Source organism: Meleagris gallopavo, chromosome 29, assembly GCF_905368555.1.
Source record: "Meleagris gallopavo chromosome 29, MGAL_WU_HG_1.1, whole genome shotgun sequence".
NCBI classification, from domain to species: domain Eukaryota; kingdom Metazoa; phylum Chordata; class Aves; order Galliformes; family Phasianidae; genus Meleagris; species Meleagris gallopavo.
In genome coordinates this window covers 3,511,626-3,529,768 of record NC_139432.1, presented here as the reverse complement: position 1 = coordinate 3,529,768, position 18,143 = coordinate 3,511,626, and the positions used below count along the sequence as shown (strand labels likewise).

Genomic DNA, 18,143 nt, shown 5'->3' with positions numbered 1-18,143 from the left:
TTATACCGCACTACATAAAAGCCGTTAGGATTTTACGAGTTCTTTCCTCTACTGCTATAAAACAGAGGTTTCGATTGGACTCGTCCGCATTACGGCGAGATGCGGAGGTGTCAATATTGAATTAAAATGATGATGGTTTTTCGTATATAACATTGACTTTTGGTGCTTCTCTCTCATGCCACCCCCTTTTCCCTCCCCCCCCCCCGCCCTCCTCACGCCGAGGACTCCTCAAAGATGTGTTCGGGGATGATTGCGAACTCCGAGTATTGTTTCTCTTATCACCTCCGGAGCAGAACCTCTATGCTGCCTCACTGCTGGCCGCTTCCTCACTTCGCCCCCCACCTCAACAACTTCTCTTTTTTGTTGTTGTTGTTGTTGTTGAGACTTAACAGGAAAGATGGGGAGAAGAGCTTGGAGGGGTGGTGGGGAGGGGATGGCAGAGGGGAAACGAGAGCGAGCCCGGCTGTTTTATGGGTGTAACAACGGAGCAAACTCACCCCCATAAGATGCCAACGCTGCGATTTCCCACCATCGAAAACACACAGGGGGTAGATTTGGAAATCCATTTCTCGCACTCAGCAAATATGTATTACGGAGACGAATTCCAGCTAATAACGGCCCCAACCCCTCCCAACCCAACGCTGTCCCCCCTCGCGATGCTCGCTCCGCTTTCCGACCCTTCCACCTCCATCACAACTCCAAGACGCTTCCAAACACTTCGTTCCCCCCCCCCCCACCCCCCCATCTTGTGATCCCCGCTTTGCTCTGCAGCCCCCCGACCGGCTTTGGCTGAGGCAAAGTAGAGAAAAACCCTTTTCCTACAGCTTGCCTACAGCGGTGGGGAGGTTTTCAACCCTAAACGACGTGAAAAAGAAAGAGGAGAAAAGTTGGGTTTGGTCACTTCGTTTGGGTGGTGGTAAAAATGCCTGCATTCGAATTGGCGGTGGGAGCGGGTGGGGAACGGAGGAAGAAAGAGAGGAAGGGAGAAAGAAAGAAAACAAAGATAATAACGGAATAAAACTTTAAAAGCACCCTTAGAGAAATAATTTAAGTAAACACGTTTCGCCTCTTTTGAGCAGGGATAATTTGAGCCGAGTCTAAGAGCCTTTTCAAGTAATTATTGTTGTTGGAGTACTTGCAGTGGTATAATTAAGGCTTTCCCCCCCCCCCCTAAAAGGCAAGTTAACATTTTATTTTTCTCCACACTTTTATCGTCGATTGAGCAGATTTTTGGTTTCATCTTCGCACATAAAAGCCCAGAAATGGTGCGCATAAGGAAACAGAGCCGAACAGCGCGGTGTGGGGATGCGCGGTGCTCGGATTTTCAACCCAGCAAAACATTGAATTGGCCAAAGAAACCCCAGCAAAGAATTCGCGTCTCTCTCTGTGCCTTTCCGACCGTTCCCGCATCCACTGATGGTGGTAAAAATGAAAAACCACAACGGTTCCCATTCCTAAACGGAGCTCCGAAAAGGAGAGAAGGGAAAGTTGTTGTTGGAAGTTGGCGTTTTAGAAAGGGCGGTAGGATTTTATGGTCGTGATGTGACGGGAACTCATCAATGCACTGCAAATCAATACCGATCTTAAATCACTCATCTACTGTACTCAGATTCCCGATGAAAGGAAAATGTTTCTATTATAAAGGAGGGGGGCCGGGGAGGGGGGGGGGAAGAGAAAAAAAAAGCCGAGCGGGTGCGGATGTGTGTGGGGTGTGTGAGGTAATTTATAAAGACCCAACGGAGGAGAGATTTATTGGGAATCCACGGGAAAGAAAGGCAAAAGAACGGCCCCGAAACCTCTGTTAGGTAAACCTTAACTTTACGCTGCTCTGCGCTTTCATGGGGAGCACGAGGGCACGATTTCCCTCCGTCTGCTTTATTACTATTATTATTATTGTTATTTTATCCCTATCTCTTCCCACGTGCGTCTCATTGGATGGGTTTTGTGATGGAGTCTCGAGGTGTTGAGACTTTTCCTCTTTGGACAACGCCTGGAATCGTTGCCAGAGCCGCTCCCGTTTGCGCATCGCTGTAACTTTGGGGCATTATTCAGCAGAAAGCTGCAGATGGGGGATCTTTTTCCTTTTTTTTTTCTTTTCTTTTCTTTTTTCCCCGCACAACTTCAGCCAAGGCAAAGCTGCATCGATTCGAGAGGAAAACTCTCCGGCAACGTTTGCCGGCTTTTCTTACTGCGTTGTTATCTGGGGCTGAACGGAAGGGTTGGAGCGTCTGCACGGTGGTTGCCCTGTAGTTACGATGGGGGGGGAGGAGGAATAAGGCCGAAATAAAAGTGAATTAATAAGGCCGAAATAAAAGTGAATTAATAGGGCTAAAAGTTTGCGTTTTGGTGCTGTTGCGTTAACGAAGGAATTACGCACGTTATAAAGCGCTATAAGTTCATCGTGTTCGATCATTTTGTGACATTTAGGAATATTTCAAGCATGTTAAGTGGAGTCTTTGGGCGTGAAGAAGCGGCAGCGTTACCAAAAAGAGCAAGAACTAAATTCCACAAAGAGTGCTTTTAGGCGATGCTTCTGAATCTGAAACGTATAAAATGATGAGCTGAGATCGCACAGATTATCCTAATGGCCAAGGTGCAGTGCCAAGGAGAAATATCCCGATTCTGCGTGCCCGAACTCTCCAATCCACTCTCCTTTTCAGTCCTCCAAACGTAAATCTTCGGTTTGGAGACAATTAAGTTGTCCTCCCACCTCCACCCGAACTCGCAAAAGACAAAAACCGATACATTTTCTCCCCTTTAAATGAACATTGAAAATAGATGCGTGTCCCACCTCTCACTCCATCCCAGCCGACAGATTAACTCCCCTCCTCTATTTTTTTTTTCTTTGAGCATCACGCAATTCCCCCTCGCAGGAGGAAAAAAAAAAAAAGGGGGGAAAGGAAAAATAGATGTAACCTATAAAAATCGGCAAAACAGCTATAATTAATCCTATATTTTATGCCTCGGGATGATTCCTGCACGCCAGCAGCGGCGCGGTGCTGCCGCTAATGAAATCAAGGTGTTGCGTGGAGCGGCGCCGCGTGGTGCGGGAGGCGCGCGTCTATCGTGGAGCAATGGCGCCACCTCGCGGTCAAGCGTGGTACTGCAGCGCCGTCGGGGGTGCGGGGATCTCCGTACGGGGCAGAGTTGGATTTGGGGGGCACGGAGCTGCCAAGGAAGGGAGGTGGGGAAAGGAAAGGGCAAGGAAAAGAAAAATGGATTTCGTCCTTCTCGCCTCGCAGCGATGGGGTGTTGCGCTCTGAGATCCTCATCATCCAGCCGCTTTGCTAGCAATAAAAGAGACAAAATAGGGTTGCTTTTGAAAACCACTATTGTTTCAAATTCCGAGACTAAACAATTGGTCATTCTGCTCTGGAGGGGGAAGGCCAGGGCTGTAAACCGATAAAGAGCTTCCCAAGCCCAGACGTCTCGCCAGAACTTGGAGTGTGTGAGTGCGGGGGTGCCCCTGTGTGTGTTGTTGTGTGCACGGCTCTGCATTCTGGCAGCCTGGAATTGCTTTAAAGAAAGAGAAAGAAAAAAGAAGAAGAAAAAAAAGAGAGAAAGAAAAGGGAAAAAAAAAAAAAAAAAAAGAACAAAGGGTATCATCCAGAGTGCGGCAACTGCAGGAGAAGAATAAATTAGCCAAAGTCCCCTCCCCACCTTTTCTCTCCCCCCAACTTATCTCTTATTTTTTAACTCCCCCCTCCGTTAGGAAACAAAACAAAACAAAACAAAACAATGCAAAACAAAATAAAAATAAAGGAACTTTATATGTGACCGAAGCAGAAATAAGAGCATTTACGCGTTGGGTTTCCCCACATTCCCAAGTCGTTGTAGTAATTTAGGAGTTCCTGAAAGTTTTCTTGCACTGTTTGCTTTACAGCCGTTTAGTTCCTTAACCTTCAGAAATTTATACCCTATAAAGTTTTATAGCGGTCATATTCTTTTATTGCAGCACACTGCACTGAATTTTCCTTTTTTTATGACAAGTTCCTTCCCTTTCTCTCTCTTCCCTCTGTAAGCTCCGAATATCTTTTTTCTTCTATTGTTTTCTTCTCGTTGCTGCCCCAAAGAAAGGATTTTCTTCCAAAAAAAAAAAAAAAAAAAGTGAAAAATTGCCTTTTAGAGCTCCCATTATGTTAAAAATTAGTGGAAAGAGATTCTGGGTTGTATTTCTCACTACCTGCTTCCCGCAGGGCTGAGCGGCTCTTAGATTCTGTTGGATTTTGTTTTGGTGGGGTTTCTTGTTTTATTTTACGTATTTTCTTGTTGATTTCTTAAATAGAGGGAAGCGTTTTCCCAGCACTTCTCTCCCTCCACGAGCAATAAAACGTCAAACGAATTTAGAGGCGGAATTACCTCTCGCTGATCCCACGGCAGGAGGAGCGGGGTGTCAAAACCGAGGTGATGCCAACGTGTTGGGCATCCCCGCGTTACTTTGGGGTTTCCGATATCCCCGTGGGTAGAGACAGAAACGGACACCGTCAAACCGAGCGCTCCCGTCCGCCCGCGCTGCCCCGCGGCTGATGCGAGCTTGCAAAGAAGAAAAGCTTCCAAACGAAGCAACAAACAAGCGAGGAAGCGAACTGCAGCCTTGAAAGGGAATCGGAGAAAAACGATCTCCCAGTTGATCTCATAAAAAAGGGGGAGAGAAAGGAGAGAAAAAAAGTAAAGATTTAGAAACGCATCGAGGCTGCAAGAGACCGAATACGCACTTGCTGCACCGGAATTATTTCCGTTTGTCTCTTGGAGCTTTTTTTATTCTTTGGACCTAAGCAGAAATGGATTCTGATAATACACTTAATGAGGCACTAAAGAACGCGGAAAAACACCGAGAAAATATTTCTGGAATTTTAGGCGAAGCCATATAACACAATGACATATCGGTGCTGTTGTTCTCAGATCGATTTTTATTCTGGAGTATTAAACATCTGCGGAAAATACATCCGGGCTGACGCTACAAAAGACTTCTCCCCCTCCCCCCCACCCCCAACATTTTAAAGTCTATTTCCTAAAAAATCAAAATTAAAAGAGGAGAACAACCAACCCCGTTTCGAATTCTATTCAAACCAACAGCACCTCGTTGTTATTTGTAACATAACAGCCCTTTTATTTAAGGAAAGGGAAAAACTCAGCCTGGTGGCCGCCGTGTCGCCAATGGCAATGAGATGGGTGCGCTGACACGGATTTAACCAAAAGCTCAGCTCGAAATATGGGCGCATCGACCCACCACGAGGCACAGCTGAAGCTCCTTCACCCTTGAGAAGAATCAAAACTGAAATCGTTGCCTGCTTTCCATCATTTCTCCCAACCGAGCATCTCTATTTCTACAGAGATACGTTAATTTTTTTGTTTAACAAATCCGGATTTAGGGCAATAGTTCTGCAGTTCTGCAGCCACAAACTTTTCTTTTTTTTTTTTTCTTTTTTTTTCTTTTTTTTTTTTCCCCCGAGCTCCAAATCTCTCTGCAACAGCTTTTCTGAGCTCGGATTGGAGGAAGGAAAGTGGGGCCGTGGGCACAGGTGGGAGTTCTGTTGTGCTCTATCAACACCTGGAACCCCTCCCTCCCAACCCCCCCCCACCCCCCCCCCGAGTTTCCATTCCCACAGGAGCTCCTGAAGGATGGAAAGTTTCAAACGGGAAAGTCTGGGCACGAAAACAAACTTTGGGAGGGAATGGAATTAAACATTACAAGTCTGGTTTCTGGTCGAGCGGAGGATTTGGTTCCCCCCCCCCTCACTTTGCAACCCCCCCCCGCCTCCCTCCAGTTCACGAGGAGCTGAACTGATGCGATCCTCAGCGCAGCTCCCAGCCCTTATCTCTGCATCGAGGGGGAAAAGAAGGAGGGAGGGAAGGAGGAAGAGGGAGGGGGGAACGGGGGGAACGGGAACACTTTCCAAAATCTGCCTATCGCTCTTTCCCAGGGCCATTTTTGTTCCCAGCAGATAAAAGCAGCCTCGCAGCCCTTGTGCTAAGGATGCCCAGCAGCTTATCAGAACAGATTTGCGCCGGTTCATCCGCACAGACAGCAGAAACAGATTTCTGTTCTTCTTCCCCTTCCCCCCCCCGCCCTAAAACATGCTCTATCTCACACCCCCTCGTTCCTAAACAGACTCCTGGCAGCTAAACATACAAACTTGCACACGAAGAAAAAGAGAGAGGTTTATTTCCATGTTATTATTATTATTATTATTATTATTTTCCCACCAACTAACAACTGAGGAACTCTTCGTATACTTAAAAGCCACAATAGAAAACAGAAAACGAGCTTCGACATTCACAGAAGCACAACCACAACCACATTTTACAATAGCCACCATATCATCAACTGGTACTAATCCAACCCCCCCTCCTCCCCCCCTCCCCTCCCATTCCCAAAACAAAGTGAAGTCTTACAGAGATAAAGGAAACTCAGTCCTGTATGGTTGGGGAGAAACCTGCAGCGGATCTGTCAGAGCAGAAAAGCATCCGTCCGGAATGCCGGGAGACCTCGCCGTAAACCATCGGGGCTGGGTGGGCTATAGAGAGTGATTTGAGGGAGAAGGGGGGGGGAGAAAGGAGCCGCTGCAGCTTCTGGTGTCGCTCGTTGAGCCGGGATAGGGACGGGGATGGAGATGAGAATAGGGACGGGGATGGAGATGAGAATAGGGATGGGATGGGGATGAGAATAGGGATGGGGACGGGGATGGAGATGAGAAGAGGGATGGGAACGGGGATGGGGACGTTTGGGGCGGCCCCCGATCGGATGGGAAACGGAGCCAGGAGCGGCTGCAGCCCAAACTTCTCAACACCCGAGCGTTAACAGCGTCTCAGCAAACAGGAGGGGAAGAAATACACACACGCCAGGGTTGGCACTTTATCTCTGCAACAGCCTACTGCTTTAGGAAAAGTCAATTCACAATAAATTATAAATATGCTAGCACTAAGAACACAACCTTCCCCTCCCCTAATAGCACTACGAAGGTAGGTTTTTTTTGTTTTGTTTTGTTTTGTGTTTTTTTTTTTTTTTTCCTTAACTAGAAAATCCCATTCTTCCTCCCCTCTAAAAGTTAGGAATAAGTTGGCAGGGGTTCTTCCGCCCCTTTTTCTCCTAAATAATTTACAATGCGGCTCTGAGTGTGCCCCACACACAGCCTTTCGCCTTCCCCCCCTCCTCCCCTTCCCCGTCTGCTCTCGTCTTCCAAGTGACCCAGTATAAAACTACCAGATGAGGGGGTTGGAAGGGAGGGGGGGGAGGGGGATGGTTTGCCTGGTAGGGTCCTACTAAACTTTTAGGTCAAAGTCACACATCTACCACGGTAAGATGGAAATAAAATCCCGCATCATAAAACAAAGCGAAAAAAATTAGAGAGATATAAAAGAAAGAGGGGGGAAAAAAAAGGCAAAGAAAAAAGGAAACAGAATCCCAGCGCAGTCGGGAGCGGGGCTGTCACTGAGAGATTTGCCCACTGTAAAGTTGACGAATTGAAAATGATTTGTTGGGTGCAATTAAACGCAAGCCTTACGAATGTGTCTGTCTTGGCGGCAGTTTAATTAAATCCTCCGGTTCCTCGGCCACCTCAACGTGTGTGTTTGTGTGTGTTTGTGTGAGCCGGGTGTGAGTGCGAAGCTTTGTCCTTACGTGGAGAAAGAAAAGCGGCGTGCTTTGGTTGGGGGGTTTGGAACGGGGCTGTTTGTGGGCCGGTTGTGTTTTTGCCGTCTTGCTTTTCCATGGAGAGAATTGCAAGCAGGGAAAGCTGCTGCTCCGACAGGAGCCTGTGTTACACTGTGGGGAGAAGAAAGGGAAAAAAAGAAAGAAAGAAAGAGAGAAAGACAACAAGAGAACAGAAACAAAACCCAGCATGTGCCCCCAATGAGGAGCTGCACTATTTTTTTTTCTTTTTTCTTTTTCTCTCTTTTTTTTTTTTTTTTTTTTTTTTTTTTTTTTTTTTGCTAAGTTGCCTCCTACGTGGCAACGCTAAGAGGATAAAAAGGATCTGAAGCAACATCTCGCATGCAAAGGTGGAGATGGGAAATTGGGAAGGTTTTCCCCATGGTTCGGGTTGTGTGTTAGCATTACAGCTCGGGTGTTCGGAGCTGGGGGTCTTGGGGGGGGGGGGGGGAGGAAAGGAAAGAGGGGGGAGGAAGGGGAGGGTGCTGCTCTGCTGCTTTTCACTCCTTGCCCTGCTCCTTGTTCATTTTCTTCATTTTCATCCTTCGGTTCTGAAACCAGATTTTGACTTGTCTCTCACTCAGGTTGAGGAGTCTGGCCACTTCGTGTCTACGGTCCCTCGTCAGGTACATATTGAATAAAAACTCCTTCTCTAGTTCCAGGGTCTGGTATTTCGTGTAAGGGCATCGTTTTTTCCTGGAGGAACGGGCGTGCAGCCAGCTGGCAGCTGGGTTGGCTGAAAGAAAAGCATCAAGATCAATACGATGCAGCCTGAAGTGTTTCTCAGAAGGTTTTCATCATGCCATCAAATAAGAAGATTATACACACGCATATGCGAACCCGAGATGGGAACAGGATTGAAAGCAGCCCGGCCTCAGCAAGGCGAGCCCTGCCCACACGTGGGGGCCCAAATCCCCCCCATCCCCCCCCCCCCATCCCCAAGGTGCAGCCTTGATGTTCTCTCTTTGCACTGGGAGAAAGCAAAGCTAAAATCCCGCATTTATTTCAGCTGCGTTTCCCCACGGGTGACTCCAGTGTTGTGGGTAAAGGGGACAGAGAGGAGACGGGGGGTGGGGGGTGGGGTGAAAAAAAAAAAAAAAAAGGCTCCTTGAATAAATCCTGCTTATTTTTGCTACGTGGCAAGAAACGCTCTCGATACCATAAACATCCTCAGGGCTGGCTGGACTGTGCTGCAGGAGGTCTGGACAGTGTTAGGCTGAACTATGGATGTTTGTAGGGCCGATGCGAAGGGAGAACAGCGACTCCAACAATATAGCCCCCCCCAGCCCCCCTATAAGTGGTTTGTGGGAGAAATTACGTGGGAACCGTTTGGAAAAAGCACATTTCGGGCTTAAACCCAATGCTGGGATGGGGGTTTGGGAAGGGAGGAGGGGGGGCGGGGGATGAGGGATTAAAACATCATTTTAGCAATGAGCCCCGCAGACGCAGTGCTGGGTGAGGTCGCACCCAAAGGTGAAGCGCTTCGGGGGCGAATAATAGAGCGTTCGTTAATCACATGCAAATATCGGAGGAGTGTTGGGGAGAGGAGAGGCGGGAAAGGCAAAGGAAAAGAACAGACCACGTATTTCTGTTTTATTTCCTTTTCATCCTCCGAAATGATGGCCGAAGCCATAAACCTTTACACCAATTAAACGGACCATTATAAATATATATACAGACACACACGCGCGCCCCATCGCGACGTTCCCTCCACGTAAAACGAAATATATTGAATATTTTTACAAATAATCCGCTTAATCTTCCCCTGCAAGCACTGCCTCTTCCAAATCTGCGCTGCTATTTCCTTAATGTAATTGACTCGATCCAATATGCAGGATTAAATATTAAAGAGGAAGAAAGCTGTTAATAATTGATACTGTTAATCCTGCTACCCATCCTTTAATGGCAACGGAGGGCTCTGCATCATAACGGATTTTTATTTGGTTGGGTTTTATTTTATTTTCTTTTATTTTTTTTTTTTTCGGTCGTATCTCGGATCGTTAAAATCGGAGGCATTTTAAACGCGGATATTTTATTTACTGACTGTATACACCCTCGCGAATGGGCGAGCAAATGAGGGGAGGCTCTGGCACATGGCTTCCTTGCAAACCTTGCAAATAAATTAACAGATCCCGGTGCCATACCCGGCTCAGAGATTCATTATTGTGAAATACTTTCAAAAATTGAAAGAGTCAGGGAAATGGGTGGGAGCGCTTTCTGCAAAACAGCTCCGTCTCCCAGCCCTGGCAGCCTCTCAACATTAGCCCAAATTAAACTATTATTTAAAACAAAATATGCGTCGTAACCACACGCCATAGAGAAACCGCACTGCATCGTCTTAGCTCGGGTCCCCGCGCTTACTTAGGACTTAATAACATTTTCTTGGACGAGGCTTTTCTATATTGAATTTCAGGGACATTGAGCACAGAACTTGGATATTTCATTCTCTCCGACCATTCACCTCCCGCTTGCAGTTTGTTCTGGATCTCTGCCCAGCACAATAGAACAGGACTTTCTTTTTGTATGTGTGTGTGTGTGTGTGTGTGTGTGTGTGTGTGTGAGTGCGTGTGCACCGTGCAAGCCAAACGATAGGGGAGAAAATAATTCCCCCGCACCGTCGTGCACAAGGAGGGGGGAATAATCGCGTTTTCTTACACTTTGGTGAGGGGTTAAAGGAGGGGGGAGGGATTGAGAGGGGGTAGAAAAACTAAAACGAAGTTAAATCACGGTATGGCTGTGCCAGGGTGTCCTGCACACGCTGTGCCCTTGGCGAGGGATTTCTCTGCCCTTTCCAACCCAACGCTCCGCACAACTTCGCCTTTCACTGCGCAAACCGCGGTGCTGGAGCCAAATTTCTCCCTCTCCTCCCGCACAACCCTTCCATCTTCCAGATGGACCCCGGGTACCAACCGAACCGGACACCCATTCTTTCTCATTCAAACGCTCTTGCGTCATTTTAGTAATAACAACAACGCGTACTACAAGCAGAATCAACTATAATTCAACTATAATCTTATTAAATACATCAAAACGATTTTTCTTTCTGCCTTTCGGGGCGAATCAAAATGAAACCAGGTCACTAAAAAGGCACGCGATGAAGTTTAGCTGTTCTCCAATCTGGCTACGTTGCAAATAAAGAGCTAATTAAGCTGGAAGCACTCCTCTCCTTCTCTCTTTTTAACTCAACTCGGAGGGAGTTTGGAAATAGTGATATTTCGGCTTTGAAATAGTCAGACCCTGAAGTGAGGCATTAATACGCGAGCAAATCGAAACAGAAATAAGCGAACGCGTGCCAAAAATATGCATAATAATTAAAAGGGAAAAAAAAAAAAAAAGAAAAAATTGGGGAAAAGGAAACCAAGCAAAACACGCACAACAAATACATCCACGACCAAAACTCGGCAGAAAAAAACAACAACAACAACAAAAAAACAACAAACCCCGAGGTGAAGGGGAGCCCCGAGCCCGCAATCTGCCGGCGCAGCGCAGCGCAGCGGGCACGGAAAAGCCCCCGCCGCTGTTTACTTCCCCCCCCCCCCCACGTGAACTTTTCCTCCACGATTTTCCCCTTCTTTTCTCTCCCCCGACCTCCGCTCTCCTCTCCCGGCCCTTCTCCCGACGTTTCTCCGCTCTCCCCCCCCTCCTCCCCGTCCCTCCGTTCCCTCCGCCCGCAGCTCCGCACGCCCTCATTCCCGCTTACAGCAATGATCTCCGCTGCCGGAGTCAGCGCTCTGTAGGAAAGAGGACGGCTCCATCCAGCTTTTGTCCGCTCTGGACTCTGTTTTGGTCGGAGACGACGCTCGTTTTAATTTTTATTTGTATTTCCCCGCAGAAACAATGCCACCCCTCTCCCCTCCCCACCTCTCCCCTTAGGTTGGCATCAGCCATCTGAGAGTTTTCTTTAAGCCCTGATTTTAAACTTTACGCAGCATTGTCCCCTTTTATTGCACCTCCTCCAGCTTTTATACTGTTTACTTCCTCACTTTTATAACTTACTTTGATCTGTTCTGTCTTTGTCTTCGCTTCCTTCACAAACTTTATTGTCCTCGAAGCTGGGCCTTTGATTGGAAACGATCCCTTCCCTTGCAGCAGAAGTTTCTAAATTGTACTCCTGTGTTCCCTGTTTATGGACATCCCCGGGACGGCCCAGCAGCGGCTCTGCCTTAACAGATCCCTGCCCGGGGAGGGTCTCTGCTCTGGGCACTGGATCCAGCCAGCTCCGTAGATACCTGCTATCAGATGGGACGCTTTGATGTTGAATATATGGATGGTAGACGGCAGGAAGGGTACCAGAAGAATGTGGATTCAAAGGAGTCCAGGAGGCGCTGAAAACTGGAGGTTTTGGCTGAAAACTACAAGAGGGGAATTCTAGATGTTCATTGTGCCCAGCTTGCCTGGAACTTGTATATTGCCCAGATGAAAATTTAGCTGAAGGCGAGTCTTCACTTTCATGACTTATAATAGAGTCGACATAGTAATTGCTAAGAGTCCCAGAAATGGACATTCTCAGACATCATACAAAGCACGGTTCAATGAAGGGAAAAAAAAAAAAAAATATAGGACAGATCTAGATTTGTACTCTACCCCCTTCTCGAACTTCCTAGCCAACAAAGTACAGTTGGGCTGCTGTGTTGTGAGCTCCCAGCAAAATGATTGGTCAAACTTTTTTCGTGTGCCTGATAAAGCGTCAGTCTCGGCGTAAATCAATCGAAGCCGAGGGGGCTGCGCTGCGCTGTCATCCGCCCTTGCATTCCATATCAAGGATGGATTGTTTTATGTTTATGCAATGTTGCAAAACGTCAGGAGTTTAGAAAAGCCACGAAACGGGCAGAGCTGGGGTTGATATCTCCCTACGTAGATTTTGCTGCTGAAACGTTATGGGGGGGTCCGGGAGGGGGTCCGGGTTTCTTTTCTTTTCTTTCCCTTTTTTTTTTTTTTTTTTTTTTAATGAGAGATGCTGATGTATTCACTTCGCCTTTAATAACCACCATGGGGGAATGGAGATAAAAGCTATTCTTTGCCACTCGGGCTCCAGAGTACGATAGCAAAAATAAGAAAAAATAAGGCAGAAAATACATAGAAACCAGCCTCCCCCCCCCCCCCACCCCACCCCGATGGTTTCGTATCCACACATACTCGTGTATTCATTAAACGACACGCACACGATGCGCGTATAAACGCGTTTTTGGAAGGAAAAGCAAGAGTTGTGGGAGGGTGCTGTAAATAACAAACCCTCTGGCATCGGAAAATGGATGCTAACGTGGTACGATCATGGGGGCAAATATGAAATTTCAAATGTGAGTGGCATATGCGTGACATTACGGTTCGAGCTGCAGACACGACCCCCCCCCGCCCCGTCCCCGCTCCCTCCCCCCTTTAATGCCCTCGGCTGAATGCTTCTATCCATATCGCATCCCAAAACCGCTCCTTACGTGAATACATCTTCACGTGTTTTGCGGCATTATCTCGGGGTTGTTTTGCTGGAGCCGAACCAGCTTGATGCACCACGTCTCGAATCAGAAACCTTCATTGAACTTTACAAGCCCGGTGAAATACCGAGCGCCACTGACGCTGCTTTGTTGCGGGCTGCCTCCGACTTGAGACGGTTAAAGAGTTTAATAAAACTTACATTAGCTTGCTTGGATTTTTATAGTCCTAAATTTATTGCCTGTGGAAAAAGAAAGGGGCAAAAAAAAAAAAAAAAAAAAAGGGATCCCTCGCCTTTCCAGTCACGGTGTTTCCCCCCTCCCCGCACACCTCGCTCACACCACCGCATGTATGTGTGCGTGCCACCCCCCCCCCCCGACCCCCCTTTCCCCGATGGCGTTATCGACGATCTGACTCATTTCGGCTTCATTTTAATTAGAATTCTAATTTTTATTTCTTTTTTTTTTTTTTTTTTTTCAGCCCTGGATGCGATGATTGACGCTCGGCTCCGGTTCGGTGCGGGTCCCGCCCGGCGGTGCGGGGTAACAGGGTCAGTTTTTTTTCCCGACTTATTATGACAAATGCGTTTATTGCGAGATGATCTGATGGCGTCGTAAATGTTGGTTAAGGAAAAGGTGCGCGGTGTGATTAGGGCAAAAGTGTTTTCTGGACTTCAGCTGTAACAGTCTGGATCAATTCGCCTCCTTTAATCTATTGCCCCTCCGCCCTTCTTCCTCTCACCCCAACACAGAAGGATATTTAATGTGAAGGGCAAAGAGATTTCTAGGAATGATAAATCATCGCGAATCCTTTCTGAAGTATATAGGGATGTAAGTATTATATAGCCTGTATTAACGGGCTAATAATAACACTGGGGGGGGGGGTGTGCTAATAGCCACCTGAAATCAAGGAAAAGCGTATTTCGCATCTCTCTCTGTCTGTGATACCGTATGTGTCTGTGTACACGACTTCTATGCACCCGTCTGTACAAAACCTATGTATGAATTTGCTATCAGAGGTCTTTTACTGATACGGGGTGATCATTAAGGTGATAAAAACCCGACACCCAAATTGTTAGACTTTCCCTTAATCCCTTCAGCGGTTTTTTTCGATGGCCCGCAGCGTGATGGAGGGACGCTTTTCCCCACGTCCAGAAACAGAGACCCTCTTCTTCAAGAGGAGCTGGGAAGAAGCTGTCCATTTTCATTAAAAAAAAAATAATAATAATTAATCGAGAGGGTCGGGATGATGGGCAGAGAGAGCCGGATCCCAATGCCGAAGGTCGGATTTATTTTTAATTCTTTACATCAATCAAGGTTATAAGAGCCCCCCTCCGCCCCCAGCCAGAGCAAAACGCTGCCTGACCTGGAAAAGCAGAGGCAGCCTCGGGCTCCAGCCAAGGTGAGCTCTGGTTTAAGCTCTTGCAAAGACCGTCGCGAGTAAATGTGACCAGGTGAGTCCTCACCGCCCGACAAACCTTCCTCTCCTTTCTATGGGGTGCATCCAAATTAACCCCGCTTCACCCCTTTGCGTTTCAACTGGGGAAGGCAGAGAAATCCCTACCAGTAGGGCAGCGTGGGGCAAAATCTCTCATCTCCCAAACCAGGGCGAACGATGGGAGAAATTCCTGCTTTCCCCAACTTTGATTTGCTCTTCCCTTTAACTCGTTACGGAGTTTTTGAACTTAAGGGATCCCGTGTCATCAGCCATGCAATGCGAGCTGCTTGCTCGGATTGCCACAGTCCTCCTCTTTATTGCCTTCGAAGACTTTATTCTTTTTATTACATCAGCCTATTTCACAACAGATTCGGAGGGACTCTGAAAATATTATGAGAGCTCGGAAAAGGGAAGGGCTGATTTAAGCGAGTTCTGGAGATTAAACTCTCCTGGCTCGTGGAAATGTGTTTATACAAGTGATGGATAAACAGCCGTGTTGGCATCGGGGTGTTGAATAAGTATAGATAAAATTATTGAACGTTAATTGAAGTAAAACACCTGTTCTCTGTTTGCTAGATAGATTGGCTGTGTCTTACCTGTAATAAATATATTCTTGGGGAAAAAAAAATCCTGGTGCGCCTCCTATAAATAATGATGAACTATGTCAGCATGTGAGTATATAATCTTCTGTAGTATATAAATTCAGCCCAAGAAGACTCTTAGGAGTGTGGCTGTGAGGCAGAAAGCAGAAGTTCTCAGATCCCTGGTGGATGGAAACTTCACATGCTGATCTGTCAAGTCCATTTGCTTTCGCTCCTCTGGAGGTTTCCGTTTGTTCAGTAGTTTATTTTTGGTGCGTAGTCCCATAGCTCATATCTTTGTAACTTTTGCTGAGGGGGACTCCAGGCGAGCAGCCGTTCCATCCCAGATTTGGGATCCCCGGTCGCGTGGTGCTGTCTGTTTCCTGTGACTTCATACTTGAAATCCTCAAACAGAGCCCGAAATGGCGTGAAGAGCTCTTGTCTTTGAGAGAGAGGGGGGGAAAAAAAAACAACACAAAAAAACTACTCCGAGGAGGAAAAGCCGGGGAGAAAGAGACATCGGAGAGTCAATTTCGAGATGAGTTTTTGGGTTAGGGCAGCCAGGGTGTGCGAGCTGGGCTTCGCTTTGCACACCGGCTGCCTACCCTTGAGGTATGGGTTTATTGCTGGTCGGTAAAATGGAACTAGAAACAGTTACCCCTCCCCAAAAAAAGTCCAAAGTGGAAACTTTTTCTGCTCTCAGAATCAGTGCCAAGTATTATTTTGCCGGTGAGGCAAAAATTGGGAGTGTTGTCAGCTTGCAGTGGAAACCCAGAGGCTTCCGAGCTCGGATGTTGTTTATAAATAGTCTTTCTTGTTTGTAAAGAGAAAACCAATTCCACACAGCGCTCCCCTTTGAAACACACAGCTGCAAAAAATTCATCCTTAACAAACAGCTTCCTCGGGTCGGTATTGCTGCACAGACCAAACACAAAACGCCTTCACAAGATGCAGCTTGCAGGTCTGCTCCGCTGCCATCTTTGGTGATGTGGAAGTTTTGGCATCAGAAAAAGAAAAGAGCAGACGATCCTATTTATTTTATTTTTCATTTTTATTTTTATTTCGCCTGAAAACATACTGAACCACTTGTATTATTTTTAAGGACGGTTGTTATCATTTATTAGAATTGGCATCTTCCTTTTCCAGGCGCTTTAGCACTGAGATGAAGGAGGTGGGGGGATATCTGGGGGTGCGGGGCTTTCTGCTGTGCTGGGATGGGACGGGGGGGGGTCCTATCACGGTTTCCAGGTGGTGTGCAGTGTGCTTTACTTTGGATATATTCACTCTTCTTTTCACGCTGGGTTTTGAAGGCGATAAGGATATGCAAGAGGGGATAACAGCTGAGAGCGAACCTCGCGGCTATGGGGAGTCTGGAGACCAGATTCAGAGATCCTTCAGCCTTCAAATGGCTGAGCGTTAATTTCGAATATGAAAAGTATGCCGAAATAGCAATTATCCATAATAATAATTATAGAAATTTTTTTTTAACCAAGAAACAGTAATAAAATCCCGGCTCAGAGCGCTCAGAATTCACAAACAACGCATTTACGCGGATCTAAGAGAGAAAACTTCAGTCCCAAACCCCTCCAAAGTCACGAGAGCGGAACAAAAATCCCTCTTGAGGAGTAAAAGATCTTTTTTTTTTTTTTTTTTAATAAAAAAAACGTGAAATAAGTTTCTGTAGCCTGAAAGAAGAAGGATCTACCTTTGCCATTTCCTGTGTTAGCCCTCAGTTTGAATGCGGCCGTCTGTTAAAAATCCGTAAGTGGTGAGAAGAAGGAGGGAGTGAAAGGGGGGGGAGGCGGAATTCCTTGTCTGAAGAGAAGCAAAAACAAGTTACACATGTGGGCAATTTTCCAAGAACCCGAAATATACTCCGGTTAAAAAACACAATTCCAAATGAGGTTTGTAATCTCAGCAGTTAATAAAGCATTTCGATCCCCTGTAAAGTAAAAGCGTATGCGCTTTGTAAAAGGCGAAGCCGGAGGAGAGAGAAAGTTTAAAATAAAGTTGGATTGTTGTTCAGGAGCCCACATTTTAGCTACCACACTGATCCTCCCCCCCCACACACACCTCCTCTTCTCCTCCATGAAATCATATCGAGCTCCCACGCAATAGCTGGGCGACCGCATCGCTCCCACTGCCGCCGGTTTTGGGGGTTTTATACCCCACTGCTGCTGGGTCACCCGTTACGATCTGCTGTGGGGTCACCACCAGATAGTGGGAACCCCCCTTCCCCCCCAAAAAAATCATCTGAAGTCTGGGAGGGATCTGCCTCCACCACACCGAAGCAAGGCAGTAGGGTGGGAAAAGGGCACAGGTACGAGAGTGAAGTTCTGAGGGGAGAGTTTCTGTAAAATGTGTAGCGATAAAAGAAGGTGCAGTAATAAAATAGCATAAAAGGGGGAGATTCTTTCAGGCGGGCTCTTTCCGCACCGCTTTGCCCCCCCCCCCTCCCCTCCCAACACACACAAACCCCGAGTGGGGCCGATATGGGGCAGACGGGACCTTGGCAGGAGAGCAACTCGTGGGAAATGTGTTGGACGACCCGCAGTTTCTCACTGCCTCTCAGCTCAGAACTGAGCATCACGTCGCAAACGGGGCAGTTACCACGAGGAGGGGATTTTCACCGTCCCCACACAGCTGCTTCCCCAGGTAAGGTCAATCTTCTCTTTCTAATTCGGAAAATAAGAGAAAGAAACGGCTGTGGAGCTGCGGGACGAGGGGGATCACCTCCCCTCACCCTTCTCACCCCATTCTTTCCTTGGGAAACGAGTTCTGTCCCCGCTTGCAGTCAGCCATACCCCCCCCCCCCCCCCCCCCCCCGAGCCTGATTCTGATCTCCCCCAGCTCCGTCTCCCCACTCTCCTCCCCGGCCCTCGCTTCCTGTATGGACGTGGGTAGGAAAGAGATCAAAATCAGCAGCCCAGACATTTACAAGGCAAGTTAGTGGTTGCCTATGGGGACATTATTACCGAATAGTTTATGATTAACTTTCCCAGATTGTCCTTTTCCGTTTAAGGGCTTTGAGGCAGGGCACAAGTAGC

The 18,143-nt window shown here is 47.3% G+C and overlaps 1 protein-coding gene across 2 annotated transcripts; it reads right to left on the bottom strand.

Moving 5' to 3' along the window:
* Nucleotides 1-6,137: 6,137 nt before the first annotated feature.
* HOXB9 (homeobox B9) lies at nt 6,138-12,452 on the bottom strand. 2 transcript variants are annotated; one of them, XM_085211144.1, is made up of 3 exons: nt 11,648-12,452; nt 11,352-11,429; nt 6,138-8,387 (listed from the first exon to the last, which is right to left on the bottom strand). In XM_085211144.1, exons 1-3 carry the CDS (start codon nt 12,153-12,155, stop codon nt 8,152-8,154), a joined length of 822 nt encoding a protein of 273 aa, XP_085067270.1. In that variant the 5' UTR covers nt 12,156-12,452; the 3' UTR covers nt 6,138-8,151. The 2 variants fall into 2 exon arrangements, with proteins under 2 accessions (XP_085067270.1, XP_085067271.1); XM_085211145.1 differs by lacking the exon at nt 11,352-11,429 and having other exon boundaries at nt 11,648-12,326.
* Nucleotides 12,453-18,143: the final 5,691 nt, after the last annotated feature.

Coding starts and splice junctions, on each gene's coding strand:
- HOXB9 (XM_085211144.1), bottom strand. CDS start 12,155: ATGTCCATTTCTGGGACTCTTAGCAATTACTATGTCGACTCTATTATA. Junction 11,430..11,647: donor CAAAGACAGAACAGATCAAA/GTAAGTTATAAA, acceptor CGACCAAAACAG/AGTCCAGAGCGGACAAAAGC. Junction 8,388..11,351: donor CGGCAGCGGAGATCATTGCT/GTAAGCGGGAAT, acceptor CTTTTCTTTCAG/CCAACCCAGCTGCCAGCTGG.